The sequence below is a fragment of the Macaca fascicularis genome, chromosome 3 (assembly GCF_037993035.2).
Source record: "Macaca fascicularis isolate 582-1 chromosome 3, T2T-MFA8v1.1".
Lineage (NCBI taxonomy): Eukaryota > Metazoa > Chordata > Mammalia > Primates > Cercopithecidae > Macaca > Macaca fascicularis.
Window position 1 is genome coordinate 40,750,874 of NC_088377.1, and position 23,155 is coordinate 40,774,028.

The 23,155-nt window shown below is 54.0% G+C and overlaps 1 protein-coding gene across 1 annotated transcript; it reads left to right on the plus strand.

Annotated features, from left to right (window-relative positions):
* Window positions 1-795: 795 nt before the first annotated feature.
* LOC135970057 (SH3 domain and tetratricopeptide repeat-containing protein 1-like) lies at window positions 796-18,948 on the plus strand. Its single transcript, XM_065541588.2, is given in 10 exon segments — window positions 796-1,059; window positions 2,428-2,986; window positions 2,988-3,291; window positions 3,294-4,104; window positions 7,951-8,131; window positions 9,306-9,456; window positions 13,569-13,691; window positions 14,391-14,547; window positions 15,511-15,707; window positions 18,552-18,948. Coding segments are annotated over 10 exon segments (2,886 nt in total). The 5' UTR covers window positions 796-914; the 3' UTR covers window positions 18,810-18,948.
* The last annotated feature ends 4,207 nt before the right edge of the window (window positions 18,949-23,155 follow it).

A 23,155-nucleotide genomic window follows, 5' to 3' on the forward strand; every position in this document is an offset into this window, starting at 1 on the left:
GTTTTCAAAGTTCTGCTAACAGGTTCTTGTTGGTTGCAAGGTGTCCTTTCAGAAGCCAATTGTGTGGTGTATTGATGTTGATTGTTGGAGGTAGTTTGGTTAGAACGTACTTCGAGTGGCTGGCGTGGGCCTGGGGGACAGTGACAGCTGCCTGCTTCATGGGCAGAGATGAAGTAATTGCTTCCTGGGAAGTACCATCCTCCTGGCCACACTCTCCAGCCCATTTCAGTTGTGTTGGTTTCCTCGAATCTGCACGTTTCTGGCTTCATGTGAGTCTCATTTATTTTAGCATATGACTTCAGGCTGTGGGGAAGAATGGCCATTTTAGCACAGAGATGCACACAAAGGAACAACTGGCTAAATGTGAGAGAAGACATTCTTAGGGGGGGTTTCATTTCTTTTATTCTGTAACAGACAGTCTGGGAAGCATTCTGGACATGTGACCTGCGCTGTCACAGTTCCTCCTTGCAGGATCGCAGATGTTTGGAGATTGTAGTGATAACTGTTATCATTGAGAAGGTCATTCTCGCAGGCTCTAATAAGGCAGGATTTATTCAGTGTTAATTTGTTAAAGACAACTGTATTTCTAGCCAAATCCATGGGAGACGTTTCTCCTGGCAGTGTTGCTCGGGGTATTCCATGGCTTAGTCTTAGGGAAGCACACGCCTTTGAATACTGCTGAAGAGAACCCAAAGCGCACCAGAGCACTTTTGCCTTACGGGGTGTTAGTCACTGATACACGTCTCAGTGAGACCTGATGGATTCTTGACCCCTTCCTTTCTTAATTTTTTAGTTTTATGTTTAATTTTTGTTTTTTAAGAGTAAAACCCCTCAGGTGGCCACCATGAATCTCTGGTGTCTTCAGCTGGTTGAAGCCTATTTGCCGTCTCTGGTTCAAACATATTCGAAGCCTGATGATGCTTCCCTCGGTTGTTCTGCTGTGTGACCTCCGCGCCCGCAGGGTTCAAGAGTGTCAGAGCTGGGAGCCGCCTTCACAACTACCAGGGTTTCCGGAACCTCCTTTATCTAGCCCTGGGGATGGAAGAGGTGTCATCACAGGTGAAGGCTTATTGGTTTACACGCCATTGATAATGAACGAGGAGGTTTTCTTTTATATAAGGGGAGCTTCTTATAATGTGCTTTAGTAGGGTAAAGAAGCTTTTGAGGTTTGCTTTCTCTGGAAAGATAATTTGTGATCCTGCCCTTGCTTTCAACAAAAATATAATTTGCATACCAGTGCATGTTGTGTTACTGAGCACTGGCTGACAAATGGTTCTTAACTCGTCATTCACTCCGCCACTGTTTCTTGAATGGCATATGTGTTCCAGCTGTAGTAGGAACTTGCTAGGCTCTAGGACTAACCCTTATGAATCGGGGGCCCTGGGGGAAGCAAATGCATAAAACTATAAACATTTGTGGGGATATCAGAGGGGGTGACTACAGGTGCAAAACTTCGTTCATTCATTGCCCCATCTAGGAGGTTTTGTGTCTTAGTAGCGTGTTCCATAGCAACACATCCCTGTATCAAAACATTCATCATATTATTTTGAAATTCTCTGCTTAGGTATGTATTTTTCCCACTAAGTTTAGAACTGGTTAAGGACAGGCTATGGGGTATGTAATATATGTACACACACACAGATATACATATTACCATAGTAAATATACAATATAGATTTATATATATGTACACGTATATATTTCTCCCTCTCTATATATACACAACACACACACACACATATATACACACACACATATATATGAAATACACACACACACACACACACACACACACTTCTGCCAAGCACAGAAAGTCAAAACTAGGCAAGGGTTCTTTTAGTGTTTATGAAAAAACAGATGTGTTAGTTGAGAGCGTCCTTAAGTTGCCAGGGGAAAGACAGGATGGATTCACAAAGGGAGATAGTGTTGTTTTTTTTTTGTTTTTTGTTTAACTCTTGAATTCTAAATAATCCAGACTTATAAAACAGTTGCAAAAATAGTACAGAGAATTCCCGTATGGTCTTCCCTCAGATTCCCCAAACATTTCACCCCATTTTTACTTTCTTTTTCTCTCTCTGTGGATATAATTTTTTTTTTTCTGAAATGTTTGAGTGGAAGGTAGAATGCTCTGAGGGATCACTGAGCTGACATAGTCTCCTAAATCCATGCTGTCAGGTGAGCGACAAAGCAGGACAGGAGGGTGATTTTGTAGGAGAGTCGGGCCACGGGCCCGAGTGTTCTCTCTGTCCCCATAGTGCCAGAGTTTCTACGTGCTCCAGGCCCGGGTTTGCATTGCACATAATTCTCAAGGGCTCATGGCAAGCTGCGCCAGAGACACAGAGGGTGGGGATGTGAGGACCCTGCCCCCAGTGGACAAAGGACTCACTGCTGGACTCTAATTTGTCTAGGTGTTTTTGTGACTTGCAGAAATACCTCCACCTTGCCTGGGCCTGGAGCCACAGGACACCTTGCCGAAGGTGAAGAATGTTCTGGAACAATGCAAGACCTGGCCAGGCTGTCCCCAGGAGCCAGCGTCCTGGGATCTCTGTGCAGCATCCAGCAACGTGAGCTTGCAGGACCCCGAGGAGCCCTCCTTCTTCTTGGAATCTGAGGATGACTGGGAGGACTCAGAGGCCCTGAGCTCACTGCTGCTGTTCCTGAACGCCCTCAGGTACAAGGCCAGCTTCCGTGGCCTGTACAACGTGGCACTGCTATGGCTGAGCAGCATGTTCTGCAGCTTTAGCGACAAGGAGGAGCTGACTGGGTTCCTGGCACAGGCCCGAGGGGCAGCCAAGAAAGCTGGCCTCTTGATGGCCCTGGCCAGACTCTGCTTCCTCCTGGGGCGGCTGTGCAGCAGGAGGCTCAAGCTGTCCCAGGCCCGGGTGTACTTGGAGGAAGCACTGGGGGCCCTGGAGGGCAGCTTTGGGGACCTGCTCCTGGTGGTGGCTGTGTACGCCAACCTGGCCAGCATTTACCGGAAGCAGAACGGAGAAGTGTACACAGGTGGTTCCCAAAGCCATGACTCTGCTCCTGGGGACGCCCGGCCACATCTGCAGCACCGAGGTGGAGGGAGAGCTCGTGCAGCTGGCGCCGCAGCAGGCGGTGGGTGGCCAGAGCCTGCAGGCCGAGGCCCGGGCCTGCTTCCAGTTGGCCAGGCAGCATGTGCACCTCAAGCAGCCCGAGGAGGCCCTGCCCTTCCTGGAGCGGCTGCTGCTTTTGCACAGGGACTCGGGAGCCCCAGAGGCTGCGTGGCTCTCAGACTGCTCCCTACTCCTGGCTGACATCTACTCCTGGCTCCTACTCCTGGCCGCAAGTGCCTGCCCCACCTGGTGCTGAGCTGTGTCAAGGTGGCCTCATTGAGGACACAGGACTCACTGGCCGGCTCGCTGAGAAGCGTGAACCTGGTGCTCCAGAACGCCCTCCAGCCCCACAGCCGCCCCACCCAGACTTCCCACTACCTCAGGCGAGCGCTGGCCTCCCTAATCCCGGACACAGGCCAGGCGCTGCGTGGCCTTCTTCACGCCAGCCTGGCCCAGCCGTACAGCCACCGTGGCTACCACAGCCCAGCCGTCACCTTCATGACGCAGGCGGTGGAAGCCAGTGCTGTTGCCGGAGTCTGTGCCATCATGGACTGCCTGGTGGCCCTGGCCTGGCTGCACGTGCTTCATGGACAGAGCCCGGTGGCCCTGAACTTCCTGCAGTCTGTCCAGGATGCAGTGGTGGCCAGCGAGGACCAGGAGGGTGTGATTGCCAACATGGTGGCCGTGGCTCTGAAGAGGACGGGCCTGACGAGGCAGGCAGCCGAGGGCTACTACTGCACCTTACGGGCGGCTTGGGACCTGGGCCAGCGGAGGAACCAGGCAGTGGTGCTGGCCAACTTCGGGACCCTGTGCCTGCATGCGAGTGCCAGCAGGCTGGCTCAGCACTACCTCCTGGGGGCTGTGCGGCTGTTCTCGAGGCTTCCCTGCAGGGAGTGTGGCCGGGACTTCACCCACGTACACCTGTAGCTGGGCCACCTCTGCACCCGCCAGGGCCCGGCCCAGCAGGGCAAGGGCTACTACGAGTGGGCTCTTCTGGTCACCGTGGAGATGGACCACGTGGAGAGTGAGTGCCCCAGTTCCTCTTGTGAGCCTTCTGGGGCCACACGGGTCAGGGCACACCTGGAGTTTGTGATTCGGAAACAAGTGGTGGTTTTTCCACCATCGAAAGTGCTGAGTCATGGCCAGTAGGAGATGTTGGCAAGCGCCCTGGAGACAGGCGGTTCCCATGCAGGGCCAGGCCCTCTGTGCCCTACTGAGGCAGCCAGCTCTTCCTGGTTTGCCCAGGGACCATCCTGCCTTGAGCATGGAAAGTCCTGCGTGCTGGGAATCCCTAGACATAACCCTGGGATCAAGGCAGGCTCTGCTACGCTGGGACTTGGGGCCCCTCCATGAGCCAGGCCCTGAACACCAGTTCTTGTGCCTGTGTGATCTGCTTGGTATCTCGGCAGCCTGCGCACCTGTCATCCCACTTCACAGAGGACATGGGGAGGGTGATTGCCCAAAGCCACAGAGCATTTCATGCAAAAGCAGCTTGTTGTGCAGAGTGTGCCAGGCCCCACCCACAAATGGGGCTTGTGGGGTCCTCAGGTGGCAGAGACTGAGCATGGGAATGTGAGCTTCAGGCCACAGAAGCGACAAAAGGGTGAGTGGCGTGATGGCGGGGCAGCACTTGGCCCCGGGTTAGGGAAGCCTCTTTAGTCTGGGACCAGAGGGTTGAGAGGATTTCGTCAAGTAATAGGTGGTGGATGAGGGGCTGGTGGTGGTGGAGGGGCTGGAGGTGTAGCCTGTGTGAAGGCCCAGGGGTGAGCGAGTGGAGGTGAGTGAGCGGGGATGAGTGGGGTGTGAGTGGTGGTGAGTGAGTGGAGGTGTGATGGGCGTGAGTGAGTGGGAGTGTGAGCGGGGATGAGTGGGGTGTGAGCGGGGGTGAGTGAGCGGGAGTGTGAGCAGGGATGAGTGGGGTGTGAGCGGGGGTGAGTGGGGTGTGAGCGGGGGTGAGTGAGCGGGGGTGAGTGAGTGGGAGTGTGAGCGGGGATGAGTGGGGTGTGAGCGGGGTGTGATGGGGGTGAGTGAACGGGAGTGTGAGCGGGGATGAGTAGGGGTGAGTGAGCGGGAGTGTGAGCGGGGATGACTGGGGTGTGAGCAGGGGTGAGTGAGGGGGTGAGTGAGCGGGAGTGTGAGCGGGGATGACTGGGGTGTGAGCAGGGGTGAGTGAGGGGGTGAGTGAGCGGGAGTGTGAGCAGGGATGAGTGGGAGTATGAGCGGGGGTGAGTGAGCAGGGCTTATGCAGGGAGGTGCAGAGTTGAGAGTGGGTGGGTTGGGTGCTGGATGGTGAGAAGCTCTTCTGGAGAGCTAAGCAGGGCCTGGGGCCTCAGGCTGTGGCTTGGCCTTTTCCCCAAGAGCACTGGGGAGCCATGGGGTGCTATCGAACAGTCACTGCAGACTGAGCAGTGAACGGACAGTAGGTGGGCAGGGCTGTCTGAAATCTAGGCCGCAGAGGATAGATGAGGAAGTTGAGTCCAGGAAAATGGCTGAGTCGAGGGATACTGTTGAGTCCCCTCTGCCTTGCAGCGCTTTGTCATGGCATCGTGAGACCACTCAGAGGTGTCTCCTGTGGCCTGGACCAGAGCCCCAGGGGCTGTGACCAAACCTGCCCATTTCCCAGCACAGGCCTGGCACCCACTCCTGGCCCTAGGAGGGATGAGATTTTGCAAAGGACCGTGTGAAGGGTCCCCGGTCCCACACATCTGCCCAAGGAGGGGTGGGGGGTTCTGACCCAGGCTTCTTCCCCAGGGGCATTCTCTGACTGGAAGGAGACCCTCCAGGAACCCAGCGCCCCAGCCCCCACTGCAGCCTCCGATGGCTCCTGGCACAACAGCCTGTGGCACCTCCTCCTACGAGGCCCTCCCCGGGGTGCTGGGGGATTCAGACTCGGAAAAGCAGGCCAGGGAACGGGGATCATGCTTCCCTGTCTCCCCACGCTGAGCTGAACGGTCGAGGAGACCGATGGTGGGGTTGATACCCCACATGCTTACTTGGGGTCATTTTTGAGTCATTTTCGGTAGTTTGTGTCCTTCTAGGAGTTTGGCTGTTGTGTCTAGATGGTCTGATTTCTTGGTGTACAATTGTTTTTAGTGTTTTCATGGAATCTTTTTATTTCTGTCAGGTTGGCAATAATGTTTCCTCTTTCATTTCTGATTTTAGAAACTTGGGTTTTTAATTTTTTATTTATTCATTTTTATTAGAGATGGGGTCTCATCATGTTTCCCCAGGCTGGTTTTGAATGCTGACCTCAGCGAACCTTCCACCTCGGCCTCACAAAGCGCTGGGATGACAGGCGTGAGCCATGGTGCTCAGTCTCTGATTTTAGTCATTTGTGTCCCATCTTTCTTTTCTTGGTCAGTCTGGTGAAAGATTTGTCAATTTTGTTATTATTTTCAAAAAATCCACTTTTGGTTCTGTTGATTATCTCTTTTGTTTTTCCATTCTCTGTATTTTTACTTCCCATTTCCACTCTCACGTTTATTATTTTCTTCCTTTTATTCACTTTGTGTTTAGTTCTTTTTCTAGTTTCTCAAGGTGGAAGGTTAGGTTTTTGATTTGAGATTTTTCTTCTTTCTTTGAATGTAGACATTTACAGTTATAAATTTCCATTTCAGCGCTGCCTTAGCTGCTGCATCTTGGAATTTTTGATACACTGCTATATATATATATTGTTTAAGGCAGAGTTTTGCTCTATTGACCAGGCTGGGGTGCAGTGGTGCAATCTTGGCCCACTGCAACTTCTACCCAGGTTCAAGCCATTCTCATGCCTCAGCCTCCCGAGTAGCTGGAATTACAGATGTGCACCACCCCACCTGGCTAATTTTTGAATTTTTTTTTTTTTTTTTTTTTTAATAGAGACAGGATTTCACCATGTTTCCCAGGCTGATCTCAAACTCCTGGACTCAAGCGATCCTCCCACCTCGGCCTCCCACAGTGCTGGGATGAGAGGCGTGAGCCACCGCGCTGGCCCGGGCTGTGCATTTGTTTGCATTCTTCTCAAATTAGTTTTCGGTTTCCCGGATGGTCTCTTTGACTCACTGGTTGTTTAGGAGTGTGTAATTTTCACATATTTTTGAATTTCCCACATTTCCTTCACTGTCGATTTCCAGTTTCATGCCGGTACAGCTGAAGAACACCTCTGCTTTGGTCTCAGTCCTTCTCCATTCACTGAGGCTCATTTTGTGGCCTGGCACATGGTCTGTCATGGGGAATGTCCCATGGGTGCTCGAGAGGACTGTGTATTCAGCTGTTGTTGGGTGGCGTGTGTGACAGATGTCCATTCGGCGTACCTGGTTTCCGGTGTTAATCTCTGGAATGTTTCTGACGCTAGAGAATCAGAAGCTTTCCACCGTTCCCAGTGCCCTGGCTTTGGGAGGAGCCTGGTTGCATGAGAGAAGCATGTGTGGGAAGACCAGGGGCGGGCTTTGAACCCCATTCCCCCAACATGATGCCATGTGTGGCAGACATGACGCTTGGCTTTGCTCTCAGGGTTCCATCTGCGACAGGGGCTACTTGTGCCCCTGGCCTCATCAGCTCAGGCTGAAGGCGGCCCTGGTCCTGGCCAGAGGGGCTTTGTGAAGCAGAAATAGATGGCCTGGTGCAGGGGCCGAGCCTGGCCAGGACCTCGGCCCTGGGAATTGTAAAGAAGGCCGGCCTGTACCATGAGCATCTGCACCAAGGTGTGCCCATGTCACGGTGTGCTCGGCATCTGCCCTGGCACGGGTGCATGGCCTGTCTGCGCTCAGGCTCCCCGCCTATGGGGCCCAGGCTCACAGAGGTGTGAAAGAGGCAAGCAGGGACCTCCGAGCACAGCCAGCCTCGCTTCGATGCTGGGAGACTAACGTCTTCCATTTTGTCTTCTGCCCAGGCCAGCTGCCGGCCATCCAGTGGCTGTGCTACTTCTACAGCGCCGTCATGCCCAGCGAGGCCCAGTGTGTCATCTACCACGAGCTCCAGCTCTCCCTGGCCCGCAAGGTGTCTGACAAGGTGCTGGAGGGGCAGCTCCTGGAGACCATCAGTCAGCTCTACCTGTCCCTGGGCACGGAGTGGTAAGGGCTGGCTTTGCAGTGGTAGAGGTGGGGGCGGGCAGGGCAGGGAGAGGGGCACAGGGAAGCTGGCCCAGGGCGCCAGCAGCCCCTCTCCTTTTGATCATTTGGTTCCTTGGCATCAGATGCTCTGAGCTGGTGGGCCTGGGGTCGTCCCAGGGCTGCTGCTGGCCCGTGAGTCCCAGCTTGAGCCTCCCTTGTTGGGTCAAAGGTCATCTCAACCCCAGCAGAGGCAGTAGGTGCACTCTGGGCTGTTCTTCCTACTATAGTGACTTTTGTCATCTGACCTCTGCCTGCCCCGAATCTTCATTCCTGGTCTTCATCTGTCCCCTTAAGTGTGACCACAGCAGCCACCTGTGGCTTCTCTTCCACAGAAGACAGAGCCAGTTGTGTCACCTGCTTCCCTGGGGCAGGGTTTCAAGGTCTCACGTCCCATATGTGGCCTACTCAGCTTCCCTCAAGCATCCTGACCTGGTGGGGTAACCATGGCCCTGGCCACCCCACCCACAGGGCCCAGTGACATTGCTGCAGTCACACCCCCTCGAGTGTTGGACTTACTGAGAGAGCAGGGAAGGATCAAGATTCCATGGGGACCCGGGAGACTGGCTCCAGTCTTGGCCTCAGGTTCACAGAAGGAAAATGGGCCAGTGGGCTAGAGCCATGCTTCTCAAAGTGTAGTCCCTCGACCAGTAGAGCAGCATCCATGTCACCTAGGAGCTTGTGGCAAGTGGGAGTTCTAGGGCCTGCCCCAGGCATGTGGAGCCGGGAGCTCTGGGGGCAGGGCCAGCAAGCTCTACAGTCAGGCCTCCGAGTGACTGTGATGCCTGCACACCTTGAGAACCATCGGCCTAGATAGCCTCTGAACACTAACGGCTCCTGGTGCATCTGGAGAAGACACAGGCCATGTCTGGGAGGCAGGGGAGATGGACTAGCACACTCCTCCTGCCACAGGGCAGCATGATGCTTGATTCCCTCAGACGATGTCCTTCATTTTTCCATGCCGTGTGAGTTCAACCTGGCCCTCCCAGCAGCCTGGGAAGAGCAGAACACTGCACACACGAGAGGGCCTTTCCCAGTCCCCACATGCCAGATTCATCTGTCACCAGACCCACGGGAGGAGGCAGACTGGTTCCAGGAGGATGAGAGCCCTTGTTCTGACACCTGCATCTGATTCCAGGGCCTACAAATCTGCTCTGGACTACACCAAACGAAGTCTGGGGATTTTCATTGACCTCCAGAGGAAAGAGAAGGAGGCACATGCCTGGCTACAAGCAGGGAAGATCTATTACATCCTGCGGCAGAGCGAGCTGGTGGACCTGTACATCCAGGTGAGTGACAAGGGATGCAGGAGGACCCCTGTGCTGTTCACTCTCTGTCCATCCACCCATCCATTCATCCTTCCATCATCTGTTTACCTGTTCATCCTTCCATCCATCCATCCATCCATCCATCATCCATCCATCCATCATCCATCCATCCATCCATCATTCATCCATCCTTTTATCATCCATCTATTCACCCGTCTATCCATCCATTCACCTGTCCATCCACCCATCCATTCATCCTTCCATCATCTATCTGTTTACCTGCTCATCCTTCTATCCATCAATCCATCATCCATCCATCCATCCATTCTTCCATCATCTTCCCATACACCTGTTCTTCCATCCATCCATCCATCATCCATCCATCCATCCTTTCATCCTCCCATCATCCATCCATTCACCTGTTCATCTTTCCACGCATCCATCCATCCATCTATCATCCATCCATCCTTTTGTCATCCATTCATTCGCCTGTCCATTCATCCATTCACCTGTTCGTCCATCCATTCACCTGTTCGTCCGTCCATCCATCCTTCCATCTAACTTTCCATCTTCCATCCAACTGTTCATCCTTCTGTCCATCCATCCATCCATCATTCTTCTGTTCACCTCTTCGTCCATCCATTCACCTCCTTGTCCGTCCATCCATCCATCCTTCCATCCATCCATCCGTCCTTCCATCCGTCCTTCCATCCATCCTTCCATCCATCTTTACATTATCCATCCAACCATCTTCCATCCATCCATGATCCATCCATTCACCTGTTCATCCATCCATCCATTCATTCATCATCCATCCTTTTATCATCCATCCATCCATTCACCTGTTCATCCATCCCTCCATCCATTCTTCCATCCTTCCATCATCCATTCACCTGTTCATTCTTCCATCCATCCATCATCCATCCATCCATCATCCATCCATCCTTCCATCTATCTTTCCATAATCCATCCAACTATCTTCCATCCATCCATGATCCATCCATTCACCTGTTCATCCATCCATCCATTCATTCATCATCCATCCTTTTATCATCCATCCATCCATTCACCTGTTCATCCATCCCTCCATCCATTCTTCCATCCTTCCATCATCCATTCACCTGTTCATTCTTCCATCCATCCATCATCCATCCATCCATCATCCATCCATCCATCATCCATCCATCCTTCCATCCATCCTTCCATCCATCTTTCCATAATCCATCCAACCATCTTCCATCCATCCATGATCCATCCATTCACCTGTTCATCCATCCATCCATTCATTCATCATCCATCCTTTTATCATCCATCCATCCATTCACCTGTTCATCCATCCCTCCATCCATTCTTCCATCCTTCCATCATCCATTCACCTGTTCATTCTTCCATCCATCCATCATCCATCCATCCATCATCCATCCATCCTTCCATCTATCTTTCCATAATCCATCCAACTATCTTCCATCCATCCATGATCCATCCATTCACCTGTTCATCCATCCATCCATTCATTCATCATCCATCCTTTTATCATCCATCCATCCATTCACCTGTTCATCCATCCCTCCATCCATTCTTCCATCCTTCCATCATCCATTCACCTGTTCATTCTTCCATCCATCCATCATCCATCCATCCATCATCCATCCATCCATCATCCATCCATCCTTCCATCCATCCTTCCATCCATCTTTCCATAATCCATCCAACCATCTTCCATCCATCCATGATCCATCCATTCACCTGTTCATCCATCCATCCATTCATTCATCATCCATCCTTTTATCATCCATCCATCCATTCACCTGTTCATCCATCCCTCCATCCATTCTTCTATCCTTCCATCATCCATTCACCTGTTCATTCTTCCATCCATCCATCATCCATCCATCCATCATCCATCCATCCTTCCATCATTCATCCACTCGCCTGCTCATCCTTCCATCCATCCATCCATCCATCCATCCTTCTATCATGCATCCATTCACCTGTTCATCCTTCCATTCACCTGTCCATCCATCCATCCATCCATCCATCCATCCATTCGTCCATTCATCATTCATTCATTCCTTTATCATCCATTCATTCAGCCACCATCCATCCACCTGTTCGTCCATTCATCCATCCATCCTTCCATCATCCATCCATCTTTCCATCATCCATCCTTCCATCATCCATCCATTCATCCGTTCTTCCTTCCATCCATCCATCATCCATCCAGCCATCATCCATCCATTTGTCCATTCATCCATCCATCCTTTTATCATCCATCCTTCATCCATTTATCATCCATCCATTCACCTGTTCATCCATCCATCCGTCCATTCATCCTTCCATCAACCATCCATTCACCTGTTCATCCTTCCATCCATCCACGATTCATCCATCCACCATTCATCCATCCATCATTCATCCATCCATCCATTTATCCATTCATCCACTTATCCATTCGTCCATATATCCATCCATCATCCATCCATCCTTCCATCAACCATCTACTCACCTCCTGTTCATCCTTCCATGCATCCATCATTCATCCATCTATCTATTTATCCATTCATCCATCCATCCTTCCATCCTTCCATCATCCATCCATTCATCTGTTCATCCTTCCATCCATCCATAATCCATCCATCCATCCATCCATCCATCATCCATCCATCCATCATCCATCCATCTGTCCATTCATCCATCCGTCCATTCATCCATCCATCATTCATCCATCCTTTTATCCATCCATTCACCCGTCTATCCATCCATTCACCTGTTGTTTCATCCGTCTGTCCATTCATCCTTCCAACATCCATCCATTCACCTGTTCATCCTTCCATGCATCCATCATACATCCACATATCTATTTATCCATTCATCCATCCATCCATCCATCATCTCTCCATGCTTCCATCATCCATCCATGCTTCCATCATCCATCCATCCACCTGTTCATCCTTCCATCCATCCATCATCCATCCACCCATCCATTCATTCATCCTTCCATCATCCATCCATCCTTCCATCATCCATCCTTTCTCCCATCCATCCATTCACCGTTCGTCCATCCATCCATCATTCATCCATCCACCCATCAATCTATTAATCCATCCCTCCATTCATCTATCTCTCCATTTGTTTACCCATACATTCGTCTATCCACCATCTATCCATCCACATGTACATACATCATCTACCCTCCACCCATCCATACATTATCTACCCACCCACACATACGTACAGACATACACACATCATTCCATCCATCCATCCATCCATCCATCCATCCATCCATCCAAGCATTAATCTAGCCACACGCCCATCCATCCATCCATGTGTCTACATCTCCTCATCCATTCATCCATCCATCCATCCATCCACTCATTCCTAAGCCACTGCTGAGCACCTGTTGTGTGCCTTTTCCCTCCCTCCAACTGGTTCCCTCACATCCTCCCCCAGTGGCCAGCATCTTCTCCCTGAGGGCAGAGGCGCGGCCCCTCACAGTGCCCAGCACCTGCTGGTATACAGCACATGCTCAAATAATGTGACCACTCAGTTAACACACAGAAGAGCTTGCTCCAAGCGACACGTGGCAAATCTCCTTACAAAATGAATCTATCATAGCGGCTGTTTTCAGAGGCTTTCCCAAACACAGTGTGATCTGGAACAAATTGTGAAGCCCACGAGCCTGGTGAAGCTTTCATTATTGAGTACCTGCTGTATACCTCCTTGAGCTGAGGAGAGGGATCAAGAGCTCATGGCCAAGAGGGGACAAGGCCCACCCACAAACACTGCTGATGTGGCAGGGATGTGGCAACGCAGAAAGGAGCCAGGGGCTGGGCTCCCAGCAATCTGGGGGCCACGGAGACTGTTTTGAGTGCAGGGGGAGTGGGCTAGGGCTAGCCCTGGTGGTAGGATTCACAGGTGTCGGGCTCCTGGGCTGCAGCTGCTCAGTCACCTCCTGGCACTCAGGTGCATCAGTTCATTGTCCTCATGCCAGTGGTGGGGGCAGCCCTCATGCGCAGGGTCTGAAAAATACTCAAGTGTACCTGTAGTGTGTGAGAGGAAGGAGGCTGGCAAAGGTGCGCGTAGCCACCTCGCTAGGTGTGGGTCTTGAGGGAACTTCTGTCTCCTTTCAGGTGGCACAGAATGTGGACCTGTACACAGGCGACCCCAACCTGGGGCTGGAGCTGTTTGAGGCAGCTGGAGACATCTTCTTCAATGGGGCCTGGGAGCGGGAGGAAGGCATGTCCTTCTACCGGGTGAGCTGGCCTGTGGGCTGATGTGGGTGGGCCTCAGTGGGGCACCTGGAGGCTGAGGTACAGGTGTGGCAGGGTAGAGGCCTCCCACCTGGAGGCAGGGCCACCCATATACATGATTAGTTTCCAAGTGGTCTCACCAGGAATATTGACCATGCCCCTGCCCGGGACAAACGCTCGGGGCCTGGACGTGACAATGGCTCTACCCATCTACCTGATGACCTCAAGCAACCATGAGTGGGAAGTCCTGTCCCCATCTTCCAGATGAGGAAACTGAGGCTCAGAGAGGCACAGGGACATGTCAAAGGACACACAGCATCAGTGGGAGGCCCAGGTCTGCATGCACCCCGAAGTGGGACGGCTTCTCCCTTCCTCTGAGCTCACGGTGTGGCTCAGCCCTGGGCACAGATAAATGTGGTGTTTTTAGAGCAGAGAGGAGTGCTGGCTCCCCCCAGTCAGACTCCCGGTGCCCAGGTGGGAGAGGCTGGTCTGAGGCTGTCAGGTGTAGCTGGATGGGCCTCAGGTGACTATTCAGCCCCCAACTTGGTGTCTGAACTGTGTGTTATCCCAGAGCACAGAGCTGTGTCGAGGTGCAGGGGTAGCTGGGGCGTGGGAAGCTCCAAGTACATGTTTGAGCTCTGAGGAGGGCTGTGGGCAAGGTGGGTGCTGCGGGAAGCCTGACCCCACCTGCCTGTGTGGTAGGACCAGGCCCTGCCCCTGGCAGTGACTACGGACAACCACAAGGCGGAGCTGCAGCTACAGCTGTGCAACAAGCTGGTGGCACTCCTGGCCACGCTGGAGGAGTCCCAGGAGGGCTTGGAGTTTACCTACATGGCCCTAGCACTCAGCATCACTCTGGGTAAGTCCCCTGAGCCCCACCCTGCCAGGACCCACACTTTGCCAGAGCCCAGCCTCCAGGTCTGCAGGCCAGGAGCTGAAACAGCTGCTGGATTTTCCTGGTCTCCTGTCCAGGCAGGCAGATCTGCCCAGCTGGCTTCCCCGTCCGGCTGTGGGGCACAGCCCGAGGTCTCTCACGCAGTGCAGAGCTCCCTGCCTGACTGAGCTCTGCTTCCTCTGCCTGTTCCCGCTGCTGACCACAAGGGCCGCCCAGTGTGCCCTCTGCCTTCCAGACATGCCAGGCATCTCGTTGGTCCCTGTATGTGCCAGGCTGAGTGACACATTCCCTTTCTCTTGTGCCCTTCCCACCCTCATCAACCACACGGCTCTCTGGCTGATAAAATCCCAGTTCCCCTTCCAGCAGTCTGCCCCTTAAGGCCAGGCATCCCCTGGTGCTGTGCCAGGGTCGTCTGTCCCCCTCCAGAGACAGGGAACCCTAGGCAGGCCACATGCCCCAGTGCCTTGTGCCCCGTAGCCCAGTACACAGTAGGTGTGCAGCTGACTCCCCAAGGTAGGGGGCTGTGATCGTGCCACACCCAGGAGGAGTCGGATGTCACATCTGTGGGTTGCCTGGAGCCGGGGTGTCCGGGAGCACCTGGGCAGCATGGCTTTTGGGCTCCCCTGGTTAAACCCAGTGAGCAAAGGCAGGTGGCTATGTGTAGGTACAGAGCTGGGCCATCCAAGTCCGACTTTGCCATAAGCCTCACAGTAGACATGGGCAGGCCTTATTAGTTCTGCTTTGCAGATGGGAAAGCGAGTCTGGGAACCTGGAAGGGACTGGCCAGAGCTGCCCAGGTGACCACAGGTGCCTGGAGGCAAGCCAGGTGTGCTGCCTGGGATCTACATACCTGCTCCTGAGGGGCATGTGTCCTCCCTGCCCCAGGGAGCCACATCCTCACACCTGCCCCTTTGGCCTGCACCCCAGGGGACCGGCTGAACGAGCACATGGCCTACCACCGGCTAGCTGCCCTGCACCACCGGCTGGGCCATTGCAAGCTGGCGGAGCACTTCTACCTCAAGGCCCTGTAGCTCTGCCACTCGCCGCTGGAGTTCAACGAGGAGACCCTCTACTACGTGAAGGTGTATCTGGTGCTCGGTGACATCATCTTCTACGACCTGAAGGTGGGTGGGAGGGGCAGGGCTCTGGGTGTTCCCGGCCCCCTTGGAGTTGGATTTCCACCCACAGCCCAGAGGCCTGGGTTCCAGCCTTCCGTAGGAATGACCCAGTGGCCTCCCTGGAGCCCTGCACCCAGCTGGAGGAGCTGGCAAGGTTAGCAGATACAACCTAGCTCCCAAGCTGGCCAGGCCCCACCCTCAACAACTCAGTCTCAGCCAGGGAGGCTGACACATGAGTGGGCAACGGTGGCCTCTGGGTAAAGAAGGGGGATTGTAGTCAGGGGGGCCCTCCTGGAGGAGGTGACAGCAAAACTGAGACTTGACAGTCAAGTGTCAAGTTGCATTTAACAAAGAAAACAGGTCGGGAGAAGGACATTTCGGAGGACGGCATCATCCTCACATTGAATCCACGTTGCAAGATCCAACCCAAATCCTGGCACCTCCTCTAGGAAGCCTGCCCAGGGTGCCAGCCTGCACTGAGCAACTCCTTCCTGGAGTCCCGAGACACCTTGAATCTTCACACCACCCAGGAAGGGTGGGGTGGGACCAGTGTCTTACCATTGGGTTCACAGACAGGGAAACCCCAGCTCAGGACAGGGGCAGTGGGGTGGGGCTCCTGCCAGCCAGGCTGAGGCCTTGCTGGGTCGGGTGTGTCTCGAGGGGAGGTGCTGTGCTCCCTCTGCCCCCAGCCCTGCAGGGGTGGAGAGCTGGGACTGGCAGACTCAGACCTGGGGTGTCTCCACCCCTCTGCCCAGCAGGCGCGACCCCTCCTCAGCATCGCACCGGCGTCGCGTCAGTGCTCCTTATGGGCTGAGGGGCCAGGGCGCTCCAGTCCAGGGGCCAAGATCTTGTGGGCCTTAGAACAACATGAGGAGGTGGGGCAGCCCTAAGACCCTGCCCTGTATTCCCCACCGCAGGCCTGGGGCTGCCCGGGAGGCCTCAGCCCAGTGCTGGTGACACCTGGTGGTGAGAAGTGGTCCCTGTGGCCTCCCAAGTCCCAGCCAGACAGGGAGGTGCCAAGTGTCAGGCCCAGAGGGACGCTGCTCACTGCCCAGGGGCTTGCCTGGGACCCAGGGGGACGGGCCTCCCAGAAGAGGCCTTTATCTCTCTTGGTCAAGCCTGCCGCCCACTCCGCCTGTCCAGGAGAAAGGAAAGGGCCAAGTAGTACCTGAGAGGCCAAAGTCCACGGTTGGGGTCGAGGGGCAGAGGCCTCCTTCACCTCCTTCCCATGCACAGCCCTCCTTCCCATGCACAGTCCTCCTTCCCATGCACAGTCCTCCTTCACCTCCTTCCCATGCACAGCCCTCTGGGCCTCATCGTGACTATGCTGTCAGCGCGGGCCAGCTTCCCACAGGGAGGCCCCCTTGGAATTCCCCAAGGGTGGCTGTCTTTCCAAGGCTACACCCTCCTCCTTGTATAGGAGACTCTGGACCCAGGGCCCAGAGGAGTGGGAGAAAAAGCCGGGCTGGATGGAGCCTGGAAGGCTGAGAAGGCAGAGAAGCAGGGGTAAATGGGCATCTTTGCCAATTGCCTCTAAAATGGGGTCCCCTTTAGTCCACACGTGAGAGTGAGCCCTGGAATAGGGTGGATTAGATGTTTACTGGCTCAGCCTGCCACTCACTAGCTGCTGCACACACTATAGGCACATGGAAATGCACAGGGAAATTCACACAAGCACAGGCACACGCACACACAGGCACAGGCATGCACACAGGGAAATGCACACACAGACACAGGCACACGCACACACACAGGGACATGCACACACAGGCACACAAACACGCACAGGCACATGCACAGGCACACGCAGAGACATATGCTTTGGCTGGCTCCTTCCTGTTTTGTTGGGAAGCCCCCACCCCTTCAGGAAGCCCTTGCTGCCCACCCCGGCTGAGTCTGGGGCCTCCTGGGCTTCCCTCTGCCACAGCCCAAGCCACCCTGTGTGGTCAGTGTTCGCTCCCAGGTCCCTCAGACTGGGAGCGAGGACATTAGGCTCCGCCATGCACCCAGCACAGAGTCCAGTGTTCGGCTGGGCTGGGGGGCATTGGATGAGCAGTGGCGGTGACTCGGGGCCTTCTCACGCCCCTGTTCCGTGTGTGGGGTGGGGCAGTGAGGGAATGGACTGCTGCATCTTGGACTTTCTCATTGGCCCTGGGAGCCATCTTGAGATGGTAAAGAGGAACAGGCCAGGCATGGGTCTTAGAGAGGTCCCTTGGGTGACCCCCATGTGGAGGAGGTGCCTGGGGAGAAGCCGGGTGGGGGATGGGAGGGTCAAGGAGGAGGTCTGGGAGACAGCATCCCAACCCAGGGATGGTGAGTTTGAGCCAAAGATGCATTGAAAATGGGAGTGGATGTCTGGGGAGTCACACTCCGTCAGTATTTCAGGGAACATTGCCAGAGAGGACACCTGTGAGATGGTTTTGTACCTGGCCTGTCCCGTGGAGGGCCTGGAAATGGTCAGCATGGACAGGGGCCAGAGGGGAGCCTGGGTCACTCAACGCTGTGCCCCTGCTGTGGCTTGGAGCCAAGGGTCCTGCATGGAACTCTCAGAGCAGGCAGGATCTGCCCTGACCTCAGCCCATGGGGAAAGCAGCCACTGCCTGCAGAGAGGGTGGCACTGGGGCAGGAGGCTTGGGGTGAGTGGGGCGTAGGGACAGTCAGGAAGGCTTCCAGGGGTGTCAGGGTCATCCCCACCTCCTGCAGCTGAGACCACAGCAGTGTCACAGGCTTCGGGGCTCATGGGGTGAGCCAGCATTGGCTGGACATGTGGAATGACCTGGAGACAGGAACGGCCTCTGGGAAGACGGGCTCCGAGTCCCCCTTTTGCTGACCATGACCTGTCCCCTTCAGGACCCGTTTGATGCAGCCAGGTACTACCAGCTGGCACTGGCAGCTGCTGTGGACCTGGGCAACAAGAAGGCACAGCTGAAGATCTACACGCGGCCGGCCACCATCTCCCACAACTTCCTCCTGGACCGCAAGAAGTCGCTCTTCTTCTACCAGAATGCCAGGACCTTCGCCACAGAACTCAACGTCCGCAGGGTCAACCCACCTCCTCTGCCACTCTGCCGGTGGGCCCCCTGGTTGGCCCCCAGCCACCCTCGCTGAGGACAGCATCCGAGGGAGCGGGTTTTGTGCAAGGAGGATGATCTCCTGCCTCTCCTGGTGTCTCCCGTGGCTCATTTTCTGGGAAATGGAGGCATGAAAGCAGAGTTCAAATAGCAATAAATTTTTTTTTGCAATAACATACCGAAGTCCCCAGGGCATCCTTCTCTGTGTGCTTCCTGGGCTGTGTCTAGGGGCCAGCTCCTTCCCTGGTGGCAGCCCTCTGATCTTGGGGATGAGAAGGACCCTGAGTCTAACAGACCTGGGCCAGGTCACCATGAGCCTCGGTTTCCTCGGCGGCCAGATGGGAGATGGTGGTGGAACTCCCTGGGCAGCTCCCTGCTCTCCCTGCTCAGAGCTTTTGCTCTAGGTCTCGTGCCGCTGTTGCCTTTAACCTTCAGGCCACTGTGATCAGGTGTGGGGGCTGCTAGTGTCCCTGTTCGCCATTGAAGAAATAGAGGCACAGAGAGGTTAGGTGTCTGGCCCACCGTCACACAGCACGTAGGGGCGGAGACACAGAGCCCAGTACACTGACCACCACACCATCCTGCCAGCCTACAGCCAGGAAGGTGTCCCCCATTAGGACCCCAGGTCAGCTCCTGGACCTCTCTTGTGGTGTCAGGAGAGCCACAGGCCAGTGAGGGTGGCCCCTGGGATCCCTCACTCAGTGTCCTCTGCTCCCAGACTTGGTTGGGCCGAGCCTGGCCAGTCCCACCTCTGGCCACTGGTCAGCCCTGCGGGAAGTGAGACGCTGGGATCTCTGCCTGTGTAGACGCTGCTACCCTGTATTGAAAGCCTTATCTGGGCTGCTCCCCAGCCCTCCCTACATGCCCCTCCCCTTCTGGCCCCCGGCCTTCATCCCAGTCCCAGGAATCCCAGGTTTTCCTTCTTGGAATCTCATGGCCCCAGGGAACACAGCTCACACGGTCTCTTTGCCAGTTTACGGCAAGGAAACCGAGGTTCAGAGACTGTGGGTGTCCCACGTGATTCTCACGTACACTGCACTCTCCCAGGCCCCTCTTTTAAACACTTTAAATGAGGTGACTTTCACATCGCATGCAATTAACTATTTCAACGCGATTAATGTGGTGGCATTTGTGCATTCAGATTCCTGTGCAACCACTCACACCATCTAGTTTCAAAATGTGTTCATCTCCCCAGAAGAAACCTCCCATCCTCACTAAGCAGTTACCCCTCCTTGGTATCCCCCAAGCCCCTCGTTTAATGGAAGGGGAAACTGAGGTCCGGAGAGAGACTTGCCAGTGGGCGGAGCTCTGATAATAAGGAATCAGGCACCCATCTGCTGGTTCAATCCTGGGTTGGTTTTCCACCCAGCAGAGGTGACAGAGCCAGGAGGTTCTGCGAGCGCCACAGGTGTCACTGGTTCAGTCCTGGGTTGGTTTTCCACCCAGCAGAGGTGACAGAGCCAGGAGGTTCTGGGACCCCATGCTTGCAGCCAGAGCCCTGCCCCGAGCCTCCCCACCAGGGGGTATCAGCTTTACAGAACCAGCCGCGGGGCTGGCGGGAAGCAGCGGGTCAGAGCTGCTGACAAACCTCATGTAGACCCCAGATCGCTGTGGGTTGGGCTTGGGAATTGGAGAGGAGGCCGCATGATTGGAAACGTGAAGACAGCACGGCCTGGATGGAGGAGTGGGAAGCGCTGTCACGTTGACTGAGGACACAGACCTCCTGCCCGCTGGGCCAGGTCTGCAGCCATTCTTCTCGGGGTGGGGTCCGCGGGTCCGGCTTGCTCTCGGCCCCCGACCTGCCTCAGAGTCTGGGGGGCTTTGGAACTGTGCCTCCCCATCTCCACCCACCCTGGCTGGTGCCATGAGGGGCCGGGATCCTGGGATCCTGTTCCTCTTGGGCAGCAGAGACTGGGGGACCAGAGGAGATGATGGGTCTTCAAGCCCCACATTCAAAGCCCAGCCCACCACTGACAGTCTGGGGGTTCGGGATGAGGGAGTTGATGTCTCTGAGCCCCAGTTTTGCCACCACTAAAATGAGGCCAACATACTGGGGCAGAGTGTCAGCCCCCGGGCTAACAGAGGCCTGTTTCCTACTGACAATCCATCTTACTGCTAGGAACAGCTCCAACAACCACACACTAGAGAACACTCTACCCAGGCCAACTTGTCAGAGGCACGAGAACCAGAGCGACTCCATCTTGAATGGGGGCTGGGTAAAGGGACGCTGAGACCTGCTGGGCCGCATTCCCAGGAGGCTAGGCATTCTTAGTCACAGGATGAGATAGGAGGTCGGCACAAGATACAGGTCATAAAGACCTTGCTGATAAAGCAAGTAGCAGTAAAGAAGCCGGGCAAAGCCTACCAAACAGAAGATGGCCACTAGAGTGACCTCTGATTGTCCCCATGGCTCATTATGTGATAATTATAATGCATTTGCTGCTACAAGACACTCCCACCAGCGCCATGACAGTTTACAGATGCCATGGCAACATCTGGAGGTTACCCTACATGGTCTCAGAAGGGAGGGCAGAAACTCTCAGTTCTGGGAATGGCCCACCCCTTTCCTGGAACACTCATGAAGAGTCCAACCCTTGTTTAGCGTATGATCAAGAAATAATCATGAAAATGGGCGACCAGCAGCCTTTGGGGCCACTCTGCCTATGGAGCAGCCATTCTTTCTTTTCTTTTTCTTTTTTCTTTTTTTTTTTTTTTTGAGATGGAGTCTCGCTCTGTTGGCCGAACTAGAATGCAGTGGCATGATCTTGGCTCGCTACATCCTCTAACTCCTGGGTTCAAGCGATTCTCCTGCCTCAGCCTTCCTAGTAGGTGCGATTACAGGCACCTGCCACCACGCCCAGTTAATGTTTTGTATTTTAGTGGCGACAGGGTTTTGCCATGTTGGACCAGGCTGGTCTCGAACTTCTCACCTCAGGTGATCCACCTTCCTCGGCATCCCAAAGTTATAGGATTACAGGAGTGAGCCACTGCGCCTGGCCAGAGTAGCCATTCTTTTATTCCTTTTCTTTCCTAATAAACTTGCTTTCACTTTATGGACTCGTCCCGAATTCTTTCTTCTGTGAGATCCAAGAAACCTCTCTTGGGGTCTGGATCGGAACCGCTTTCCAGTAACAAACTTGCTTAAGCTCTCAGACCCTTCGTCACTTCATCTGTAAGCAAAGACAAAGCCTCCTCCGAGGTTCCAAAAGTGTGGAGAGAACGCCTGGGAAACGAGGGGCACAGAGTTGGTGTGTAGAACCAATATCACAGACTGGGTGTCAAGCCACTGTCATACTGGAAGTAATATCATGCTCTGCCTCACAAGTTATGAGGAACAATATCACAGGGGGGTGTGTACCTTCTCTGGTAGTGGGAGTAGTATCATCATCTCTTCCTTTAGATAACAGGAACGATGTCACAGGGTGGGTGTACACCCCGTGTGTTTTTGGAAGCAACGTCATTCTCTCTTCTAGGATTTACGATTCACATCACAGGCGGTGTGTACACCCCTTGTTATACTGGATGGAGTCTCATCCTCTTTCAACTTGTAACTTTAGAACAATATCCCATGGGGGTTGTATATCTCTTCAATATTGGTACTAATACCATCTTCTCCTTTCCTGGATATGAGAAGCAATATCACAGGAGGTGTGTACACCCCTTGCGATGTTGGTAGTAATATCACCTCTCCCCTGTGGTTATTAAGGACAAAATCCCAGGGCGGCTGTACGGTTCCTACTTTATTGGGAGTAATATCATCCATTCACCCCCTGGATATCAGGAACCATATCACAGAAGAGTTGTCCACCCCCTTCGATATAGTCAGCCATGTCATCTTCTTCCCGCCTGGATATTAGGAACGATACCCGAGGTTTGGGGGCGGTGTACACCCACTGCGATATCGAAAGTAAAATCAGCCTCTTTCCCGCTGGATATTAGGAACGATATCACAGGTGTGTGTGCAACTTCTGGGATATTGGGAGTACTATCAGCCTCCACCCCGCTGCATATCAGAAACAACATAAAGGGGGCAGGGTGGTTACATCCCCTGTGATATTGAGAGCAATACTCTTTCCCCTGTACATTAGGAACTACATCACAGGGGTCTGTACACTTTCAGCGATATTGGGATTCATGTTATCCTCTCCCCCATTGAATGTCAAAAAGGATATCACAGAAGGGTGTACACCCCCTGCAATATGGCCAGTAACATCATCGTGTCTACCTTTGGATACTAGCAACAATATCACAGAGGGTGTGTACACTCCCCTGCAATATTGAGCATAATGTTATCCTCCCTTCCCCTGGATATTAGAAACGATAAACCCTGGTGGAGGGAGGTGGAGTACATTAAGAACAACATCACTGGGTGGGTGTAGTCCC